The sequence below is a fragment of the Alligator mississippiensis genome, chromosome 7 (assembly GCF_030867095.1).
Source record: "Alligator mississippiensis isolate rAllMis1 chromosome 7, rAllMis1, whole genome shotgun sequence".
Lineage (NCBI taxonomy): Eukaryota > Metazoa > Chordata > Crocodylia > Alligatoridae > Alligator > Alligator mississippiensis.
Genome location: NC_081830.1, coordinates 604,633 through 614,734, shown reverse-complemented (window position 1 = coordinate 614,734; position 10,102 = coordinate 604,633). Strand labels below are relative to the sequence as shown.

At 68.2% G+C, this 10,102-nt stretch overlaps 1 protein-coding gene across 3 annotated transcripts; it reads left to right on the top strand.

Annotated features, from left to right (window-relative positions):
* Positions 1–866: 866 nt before the first annotated feature.
* HSD3B7 (hydroxy-delta-5-steroid dehydrogenase, 3 beta- and steroid delta-isomerase 7) lies at positions 867–7,783 on the top strand. Of its 3 annotated transcripts, XM_059731465.1 has the most exons (7): positions 1,665–1,749; positions 3,159–3,339; positions 4,173–4,328; positions 4,445–4,553; positions 5,854–5,953; positions 6,207–6,369; positions 7,153–7,783. In XM_059731465.1, exons 1-7 carry the CDS (start codon positions 1,702–1,704, stop codon positions 7,620–7,622), a joined length of 1,227 nt encoding a protein of 408 aa, XP_059587448.1. In that variant the 5' UTR covers positions 1,665–1,701; the 3' UTR covers positions 7,623–7,783. The 3 variants fall into 3 exon arrangements, with proteins under 3 accessions (XP_059587447.1, XP_059587449.1, XP_059587448.1); XM_059731464.1 differs by lacking the exon at positions 3,159–3,339 and having other exon boundaries at positions 867–1,749; XM_059731466.1 differs by lacking the exons at positions 3,159–3,339; positions 4,445–4,553; positions 6,207–6,369 and having other exon boundaries at positions 867–1,749; positions 7,153–7,606.
* Positions 7,784–10,102: the final 2,319 nt, after the last annotated feature.

Below are 10,102 nucleotides of genomic sequence, written 5' to 3'. Positions count from 1 at the left end.
GCAGCCCCCTACAGCGGTGCCCCCACTCCCGCCCCGCAGACCCCCACAGCAGTGCCCCCACTTCTGCCCACAGCCCCCCACAGCGGTGCCCCCACTCCTGACTCCCCCGCGCTCCAGGCGATCTGTTGGAGCGCGGGCTCGCGGCTCTACCTGGGGGTGTATGTGCCCCCACGGAGCGATGTGGAGGCACGGGTGGCAGCCGGCTCTGGGCGTGGACGGGCCTGCTGCTGCGCTTGGCCCTGCGGGAGCAGGCGGTGTCGATCCTGACCATGCTCTGGCACCGCTTCAACACCCTGCCCTTGCCCGTGCCTGTGCCCGCGGAGGTCCTGGCCGGGCTCCAGAGACGGGCACTGGAGGGTTTCTGGCTGGCACGGCACTGGGTCCTTGGGAGGTGCTGAGCCTCCCCTGGCGGGAGGGGGCAGGGCCTGGTGTGCCTCCGGAGTCGGGCCCTGACCTTCCGCCTGGGGGCCCTGCAGAGACTGCGGGACGGTGCCTGCAGCCGCGCGGCGTGGAGCCAGTCGGGGCGTGCCTTCCTCCGCTGCCTCCCAGGGCTCCGATCCGGCCGGCAGCTCTTCTTCCTGCGCGGGCCGGAGCTGGCGCGGGGCGCCGGGGAGCTGCCGGTCCTCTTCCGAGACCCGCTCAGGGCCTGGGGGCTGCTCTCCGCCCCCCGGTCCCCGATGCGGGTGGCCCGGGGCGACGACCTGCTCGCCGAACCGCTGCTGTGGGAGCCCGGGTAGCGGTCCCGGCGGCGGCCTTGCCCGGGGCGCGCCAGAGGCTGGCCCGGGTGGGGCTCACCTGGATCGGAGACCGAGCGCGGGTGGTCGCGCCGGCCCGGCGCACGGGGGCGGCCGCAGAGCGCGCGCCCTGCCCGCGCCTAAGCCCGGAGCTGAAGCCGCCCCGCCCGCTGCTGCTCGCACCCACTTGGCGCGCGGCCTGCACAAGGCTGGTCCCTGCCCTGCCGGCCGCCCTGGCCTGGCGCGCCTGGTGGTGGGGCCTGTGCTAAACCGGCGGCGCCGCCTGCTCCGCCACCTGAGCCGGCTGCGGGACGCGCCCGTTCCGCTTCGCCACGGCCCGCCGGTGCCGGCTCTGCCCTCGTGCAGCGCACGCTCCGCCGCGCGGCCCTCGCCATGCCCCGGGGGGTGGCACATCCTCGGCAAGGGCGAGGCTGACGGCCCCGGGGGCAGAGCCTGTGCTCCACCCCGATGCCCCGCGCCACCGGGCCCCGAGGCGGGCGGCTCCTTCACGGCGCCGTGGCGACGGGCGTGTACGTGGTGCGCCCTGCTCCCCAGCCTGCTGGCCAGGGCCGGCTGCGCCTCTCCCGCACCTTGTCCTCCCTCCCCCGGCCGGGGCCCGCAAGGCCCCCTGCTCCCGGCCCTGCCCCAGCCGCCCATCGGCCTGAGCAGGACGCAGGCTCCGGCCGGGAGGTGCCCGGGGCCGGGGCTTGCTCCCGCGGTAGGCGCCGGCTCTCGGGGCGCGGGCCCGCCCCGCCAGCCCCCGGAGCGCGGCGCGCGCACGGACCGCCGGCCCCGCAGGTCCTGGCGCGGGCGGCCGCCAGGGGTCGCCGCGGGCCGGTGCAGCCGCGGACCTGCCCCGCGAGCCGGTGCCCGGGCTGCTCCGCACCCCCCTCCCCCCGGCCGAGCCCTCCCCTTCCGGGCCGGGCCGTACAAAGGCGCTGGCCATGGGGTGGCCCCGCCTGGGGCCATGGGCGAGCGGGACGGAGCCGCGGAGCGGGACCCTGCCGGGGACCAGGTACCGCCCCGTGACGCGCAGGCGGGCGGGAGCGGCCGGGAGCAGGTGCTGCAGCCCGGGCCGCCGGACTCGGGGCTCGGGAGAGGCGGCCCCGGGCTCTAGGAGGATTAGGAGCTCGGGCTCCTGGGGCGGAGCAGGTGCTGCAGGGAGCCCGGGCGCCGGGCTTCCCGGGGCAGCAGGGGCTCGGGAGCCCGCCCGGCTTCCTGCCCCGGAGCTGCCCCGGCAGCAGTGCGCCTGCCAGGGGACGTGCGCGCGCCCGCCGCCGGCGCCGGGACCGCTCGCCCCCGCCCCGCCCCGGCTCCCACAGCCCTGCTCCCGCCTCCTCACCTTTGGACCCGCGGGGGGGCAGGGGACTCCCCTGCGTGACCCCTGCGCACAGCCCGCGGGGCAGCAGGGAGGGCCCCAGCCCACAGGCCTGGGCTCTCTGGGGGCTGGGAGGGGGTTTAGGAGCCAGGACATCTGGGCTGTCTGGGGGGTGCGAGGGGGGTTAGGAGCTGGGATGCCTGGGCTCTATCTGGGGGGTGCAAGCAAGGTTAGGAGCCAGGACGCCTGGGCTCTCTGCGGGGTGTGAGGGAGGTTAGGAGCCGGGAGGCCTGGGCTCTCTCGGAGCGTGCGAGGGGGTTTAGGAACCGGGATGCCTGGGCTCTCTGGGGGGGTGCGAGGGGGGTTAGGAGCCAGGATGCCTGGGCTCTCTGGGAGGTGCGAGGGGGGTTAGGAGCCAGGATGCCTGGGATGTCTCGGGCATGGGGGGCCTGGAGCTGGGATGCTTAGGCTCTCTGGGGTGGGAGTGGGGGGCATGGGAGGTGCCCCCTCCCCAGCCAGTCATCCCTCCAGGCCCTGACCCAGGCTGACCCTGCCTAGCTGCAGGCGCCCCAACAGGGCCCCAGGGTCCAGGTGCTGAGTCACCCCCCGCGCTTCCCCCCCTCCCCGGTGCCCTTGGGTGGCTGATAAGGAGGCCGAGAAGCCAGGCGTGTGCGCTCCCAGCCATCGCTGCTCTCCAGCCCAGAAGACCCAGGCGTCCGGGCCCCCACCCTGCAGTGCCCACAGGAGCTGCCAGGGCTGCCATAGCCACGCTCCAGAGTTTGACACATCCCAGGCCTGCCCATGGCGCTGTTCTACTTGGGCGGCCCCCAGATGCTCCACGCCAGAGGTGGGCACATCCTGGCCCTGGCCAGGGGCTTGAGGCCAGCGCTTGACCTCACTGGAAACAGCTGGTGTCCGGACTGGGGACCCAGGCGTCTGGGCAGGGAGCCCAGGCATCCGGGCAGGAACCCAGGCATCCGGGAAGGGACCTTGGCATCCGGGCTGGGAACCCCAGCATCCAGGAGGGGACCCAGGCATGGAGTCGGGGGGGGTCCTACCTCCTCTGGCCTGGAGGAAAGGGACCCACGCAGCCAGGTGTCCCCCAGGGCCTGGTGTACGTGGTGACGGGCGGCTGTGGGTTCCTGGGCACCCACCTGGTGCGGCTGCTGCTGGAGCGTGAGCCTCGGGCCCGGGAGGTACGAGTGCTGGACACGCGGGTGCCCGATGCCTCGCGGCCGGATGGCGCCGATGACACAGAGCTGGAGCTAGAGCCGGAGCTGCCGCTGGGTGAGGACGGGCAGGCACACGTGTGTGCGTGAGCCCCCCCACCAACGAGGGGCTTCCCGTAGTTCCCTGCCTGGGAAACAACAGGAACCCAGGCATCCGGGAGGGAACCCCGGCCTCCTACCACTCCCTCCTGCCAGCCCAGAGAACCAGCCCTACACCCGCTGCTCTGTTACTTTGCACCGCAGTCGAGGCAGGGGTCACCCCCTGCTCCCCCTCCCAACAGACCCCAGATGTCTGGGCACCCCCCGCCTTGTGTCCCCCCAAGAATTGAAGCATTTGCCCCCGTAGCCCTCTTGCCACCCTGACTGACTCGACTGCCCCTGCAGCTGGAGCCTGGGACCCCAGTAGGCAAAACGGCACCCGGACACCTGGGTCCCCTGGGGCAGGGGTGGGAGCCTGGATGCCTGGAGGCAGCGGGCCTGGGCGCATCCCGGCTTGCATCACCGCTGACCCCTGAGCCGGGGCTTGCTGCCAAGGAATGTGGCTGTGGGTTAGCAGCCACGAGCCGGCAGCCAACCACGGCCCAGCTCCCGCCCAGGGAACCCAGGCGCCCGGGCTCCCAGCCCACCCTGCTCCCGGCCAACACGCTGCGGAGAGCGCTTGTGCAAGGGAGTTTCCGTGCGAGGCAGTTTTTCCAGGGAGTTGGTTGTCGGAAAGTGCTGCTCACGCGCCGGGAGTGGGGAAAGCAGCTGGGCCAGGCTGGCCCCCCGGGCGTCTGAGCTGCCAGCCCACAGCCCCCTGGCACCCGGGCTCCCAAAGCTCCTACTGCCCCCCTCCCCCCAAACCCAGCGAACCTGGGCATCAGGGTGACCCTAACCCCCCTCCCCCCCCAGGCGATGGGCGGCTGCGGGTGCTGCTGGGAGATGTGAGCCGGGCGGCGGACGTGGCGGGCGCGGTGGCGGGCGCGGACGTGGTGCTGCACACCGCCAGCCTGGTGGACGTCTGGGGCCGCGTCCCCCCCCAGCGCCTCCACGAGGTCAACGTGCAAGGTGAGGCGGGCGTCCGGGCCTAGCCAGGGGCTCGGTGTCGCCCGGATGCCATTGCGCTCATAAACCTGGGAAGGGGTCCGGGTCCCACCCACCCTTCACCCATTGGCTCCCGGCAGGGACCCGCAACGTGATTGATGCCTGCGTGGACCACGGGGTGCCTGTCCTGGTCTACACCAGCAGCATGGAGGTGGTGGGGCCCAACACCCGCGGGGACCCCTTCTACCGGTATGGCATCTGGGCTCCTAACACCCCTGGGCTTGCCCCCCCCAGAGAACCCAGGCCTCCAGGCTCCCAAACCCCCTGCTCGCACCCCCGCCATCCCATAGACCCCAGGGCTCCAGGCTTCTAACACCCCTGGTCTCACCCGCGGCCCCTACCCCAGAGAGCCCAGGCCTCTGGCCTCCCATGACCCCCTGCTCCCAGGCATGGGACTCCCCCCTTTCCCCAAGGGCTTTCCTCGGGATTCCCCACCCATCTCCATAGCAACCCAGAAACAAACAGTGATGCTGTCCCTCCACCCCGCTCCTCCTCTTAAAGGGACCGTATCCGGGATTCCTGGGTTCTCTGAGGACCCCCCTTGAGGATCCAGGGAAGCCCCACCCCCCTTACCGCAGGCCTATAGGAAGGCTGGAGTGGAGCAGGAAGCCAGAGAAATATGGTAGCCACCATGTGCCCTGTGCTGCCCCTTGCTCTGCTGACGTATGTCCCCGTGTAACGTGCCATCACCCTGGGTGCTACCATATTTCCCCATGGAGCACTCTCCTATGGCTGGCACTGCTGTATTTCCTCATGTACCACAGCCTGTGCCCTCTGCTCACTACCATATTTCCTTGTGTGTCCCTCACTTGCACTTCCAGAGGCTACCGTATTTCTTTGTGTACGATGCCCTATCACCTATGAGGGCTACCATATTTCCTAGTGTCACACGCTATCACTTCCAAAGGCTACCGTATTGCCTTGCGTACCATACAGGGTCACCTGTGGGGGCTACGATGTTTCATTGTGTATGGTGCTAGTTATCCCCTTCACTCGCTACCATGTTTCCTTGTGTCTAACACACAATTACCTGCAGTTGCTACTGCATTTCCTCTGGGGCTGCCATATTTCCTCATGTAGCGCACACTCGAGCGCTTCCAGGGTTGCTGCACATATCTTTCTTCATGTTTCTTCACATATCACATGCTACTGTAACTCCTTGCGTACCATATCCGCAACTGTGGTGGCTACTGTATTCCCTGATACCAACATGTCACCTCAACTGGCTACCGTATTTCCCCATGTATCACACGCTGGCCCCTCTGCTGCTATTTCCCCATGTACCTTGTGCTGCCACGTGTGGTGCCTACCGTTTATCCTTCTGTACCACACATGGCCTCCTCTGGTGCCTACGTATTTCCTCATGTGCTGCGCATCACACTGGGATGAAGTGGGGATTCCTGGCTCCCTTTCAGCTGTCCTGAGTTGGGGCTGTGGCTAGGATGTGGGCCACCCCTTACTCCTGCCCTGACCCCACCCCTCCCCCCAGGGGGAATGAGGACACCCCATACGAGGTGCACCATGACCACCCCTACCCGCTCAGCAAGGCGGAGGCCGAGCGCCTGGTCCTGGAAGCCAACGGCATGCGGGTGAGCATGGGACCCAGGTGGCCCGGGGGGAGGGTGGCGAGGCTGGGAGAACTTGGACCCAGGCATCCAGGGGCTGCAGGAGGGCTGGGACCCAGGGATCTGGAGCTGGGAGACCAAGGACCCAGGTGTCTGGGGGATGTGGGCGCCTGGGACACAGGCATCCAGGGCACATGGGTGACTGAGACACCGGCGTCTGGGGCTGGTGCGAGTGCGAGACCCCAGCATCCGGCTGACGGGTGCATGGTGGTGGCAGGTGCGGGGCGGGCGGCTCCTGGCCACCTGCGCGCTGCGCCCGACGGGCATCTACGGCGAGGGGCACCCGCTGATGCGCGAGTTCCACGCCCGGGGCCTGCGCAGCGGCCGCCGCCTCTGGCGCCTCGTCTCCCCTGAGGTCGAGCACGGCCGCGTCTACGTGGGTGAGTGCGGGGCCCAGGCGTGCAGGAGCAGGGAGGGCCGACCTAGGGGGCTGGGGGGCCCAGGAGTCAAGGATGGGCCTTGCACATGTGTGTTGCACAACCATAGTGCACGAGCATTCCTCAGACAAGCTGCTCGTGTGTCTCACTTGACTGTTTCTCCCACATGCCTCGCATGAGTGTTTGTCATGGACACGTTGCTTGAGCGTCTCGCACAAGGGCTTCTCCAGACTGTCTCACGCACATGAGTGTCGCCCTGGGCCCACATGAGCGTCTCGCACAACTGCTTCTCCTGAGTTTCTCACACACATCTTGCTCAGGTGTCTCGCACGAGTGCTTCCTCCATGTCTGACACACGTTTCCTGGGTGTCTCGCATGGGTGTTTCTCACAAGTGCTTCCCCCATTTCTCACACCCCTCTTGCTTGAGTGGCTCACACAAGTGTGTCTCACAAGTGTCTAGTGTTTCTCATGAGTATCTTGCATGAGTGTTTCTCAGGGGTCTTGCAGGAGTGCCTCCGTGAGTGTCTCACAAGCATCTCACATGACTTTGTCTTGAGCAGCTCACATGAGTGTTTCGCATGAGTCTTGCATAAATGTCTCAGCATCTTGCTCGAGTGTGTCCTATGAGTCTTGCACAAGTGTCTCGCATGTGTGTGTCCCATAAGTGTCTTGCATGAATGTTTCCTGTGAGACTTCCACGAGCGTCTCGCACGCACCTTGCATGAGTGCTTCCTATGAGTCACACAACTGCTCCCCCCTGATTGGCCCCTTCCTCCCTCCCGTAGGCAACGCGGCATGGATGCACATCGTGGCGGCCCGGGCGCTGTGGCATGTAGCAGTGGTGGAGCCGGAGGGGGCGGAGCTCATGGGGGCAGAGGTCAAGGGGGCAGGGCCTGCGGGGGAAGCCTACTACTGCTACGACGACTCGCCTTATGGCAGCTACGAGGACTTCAACGCAGGGCTGCTGGGCCCGGCCTGCGGGTTTCGCCTGGTGGGCACCGGGCCCCTGCTGCCCGCCTGGGTGCTGCGGGTGCTGGCCTGGGCCAACGCGGCGCTGGGCTGGGCACTGCGCGGCGCCTACCGCCCCATCCTCACGCCCTACACGCTGGCCGTGGCCTCCACCCCCTTCTCCGTGGCCACTGACAAGGCCACCCAGCGCCTGGGCTATGCCCCCATCTACCCCTGGGCCCAGGCCTGCGCCCGCACCCAGGCCTGGCTGCGCTGCCTCGACCGCAGTGCTGCCACCACCCGGTAGTGGACCCCGGCGGGGAGGCCGGGGAGGGGGGCAAGGAGGAGCCGGGGGACCCAGATGTCCAGGTTGACACATGGGCAGCGCCCCACACAAGGGGTGTGTTGTGGGGTCTGCATTCACACTAATGACGTGCAAATGAATGCAAATAAAAAGCTGCATCCGCATAGTGTGGGGTGCGTGTGGCTGCTGCCCCCCACCCCGACCCGCAGCACCCTCCCCTGCCCCAAGTAGATGGAAGGTCCATTTTGGGAGACGCGCGGGCTCACAGAGAGGTCAAGCTGAGGTCCTTGCTGCTGGGAAGGAAGAAGCTGGGGGGGGCCGTGCCCCTCAGCCCGACCCGCGGCCCCCTCCCCTGCCCTAACTCGCGGAAAGCTCGCAGCCCAATTTGGGGGAAATCAAGGATCACAGCTGGGTCAACTTGGGGTTACTATAGGTCAAATCCCTCCCAATTGGGTGAAAGGTAACAGCCAAAATCTTGGGGAAATCAGCGGTTTCTATCGGTCAAATCCGGGGTTAGGAGAGTGGTTCAGCTGCCTGCGGCCTGGTGCTGGGCGCGACACTCGTACTGCTTACCATGCAGCCTTCTCTGTAAAGAATGCCCGAGGCCCGCGTCGGTCTCAGACCGCCCCGCCCCGCCCCGCCCCGCCGCATGTCCCGGGGCGTCGGGCAGTCCCGAGGCAGGCGGGCGACCCAGGCCGACCCCACAGGCTCAGCGGGTGGCGGACGAGGACCTGGTGGTGTTGGACGCCGATACAGGCAAGTTCTCCACCTTGGGGGGAAGCCCGCGGCACGCTGGCAGGGGGAGCGCACAGCGCCCCGAGGGCCGCGGGGGCCGGACTCGTGCGGGAGCGCTGCAGGGACGGCAGGGAGCAGTTCTTCCCCGCCCGCGCCCCGCGGCCTGGGGCAGCCTGCCACCGGGGGCTGAAGCACCCGCTTTGCGCGCCTCCGGGACAGATGTGCATGCTGATCTCGCCGGGATCCCGTGACCCCAGCGGAGTTCCTGGCTCCGGGCCGGGGGCGGGACTCCATGGTCGTCCGGGCTCCCTCCCGGCCCTGTGCGTGTGGCGTGTCTGGGGGACCCGCTCTGCTTCGGTGCAAGGGCGCAGCCGGCCGCCCGTGCCCCCATCCGCCCCGCGCACGGCGCTGCGGGCCACGCGCGGCTCCCGCCCCAGCGCCGGCGGGCACAGCCGTGACGTCACGCACCCGCCGGCCGGGCCGGGCTCCCCACCCCCCGAGCGCGCGGGGGCTGGCGCCGGCCGGGGCGGGGCGGGGCGGGGCGGGGCGGGGGCGTGGCCGCGCTGGACCTGCCCTTGCGCCCGCGGGCAAGGGCTCTGCCACCGCCCGTCCGTCCGTCCGTGTCCTCTGCCCCCCGGGCCTCCCTGCCCTACCCAGCCCCCTTGTGCACCGGCCGGCCGGCCGGCCAGCCCTCTCCGTCCGCGTGTCTGTCCCTGCCCTAGATGCCATCATCCACCTACCCCTTTATCCATCCCATGTGGCCATCCATCACCTCCGTCTCCGTCTGTCCTACGCATGTGCCGTTTGTCTGCCTGTCCAGCCCTCTCTGTCTCTCCAGCCACCCCCACCCACATCTATCCAGCCACCCCATGCTCTACCCCATAGGGGCCATCCCTCTGTCCACCCATCTATCCCCACTGCCAGCCAGCCCTGGACCCCTCCGCCCACCCCTGTAGGGGTACTGCGTACATCTGCCCATCCAGCCATGCATCTCCCCATGTCCCCTTCATCTATCCACCCAGCGGCTCATCCCTCCATCCCCACATGCCCCCTTCATTCATCCATCCACGCAAGTCAGTGGGGCCGAGAGCGCTGAAGGAGCTGGCCGAAGTCCTTGCGCAGCCCCCGGCGAAACTCTCCCACACCTCGTGGCGCTCGGGAGAGGTCCCTGAGCGCTGGGAGAGGGCCCGTGCTGTGCCCATCCACAAGCAGGGCAGGAGGGAGGGCCCGGGTAACTATAGGCCCGTTACCCTGACTTCCATCCTGGGGAAAATCCTAGAAAAGTCCATCGAGGAGTCTGTCTGCGATCAGCTTGCAGAAGGCTGGATCCTGAACGACAGCCAGCGCGGCTTCACCGTGGGCAGGTCTTGCCTTACCAACCTCGCCTCCTTCTGCGACCAGGTAACTCGCCACCTGGGCACGAGACAGCAGGCTGGCATCGTGTGCCTCGACTTCCAAAAGGCCTTTGCTGTGGTATCCCACCACGTCCTCGCGACGGCATCGGAGGATTGCGGGCTTAACTCCGAGAGTCAGAGGTGAGAAACGGGCTGCGGGGCAGGACCCAGAGCGTCGCAGCGAACAGATCTGTGTCGTCCTGGTGAGAAGTGGGCAGCGGTGTCCCGCAGGGGTGGTGCTGGGTCCAGCGCTTTTCAACATCTGTATTAACGATTTGGACGTGGGGTGAAGAGATCACTGGCCAAGCTCACGCACGACACCGAGGTACGGGGGAGCGCGGTCGCGCTTGAAGA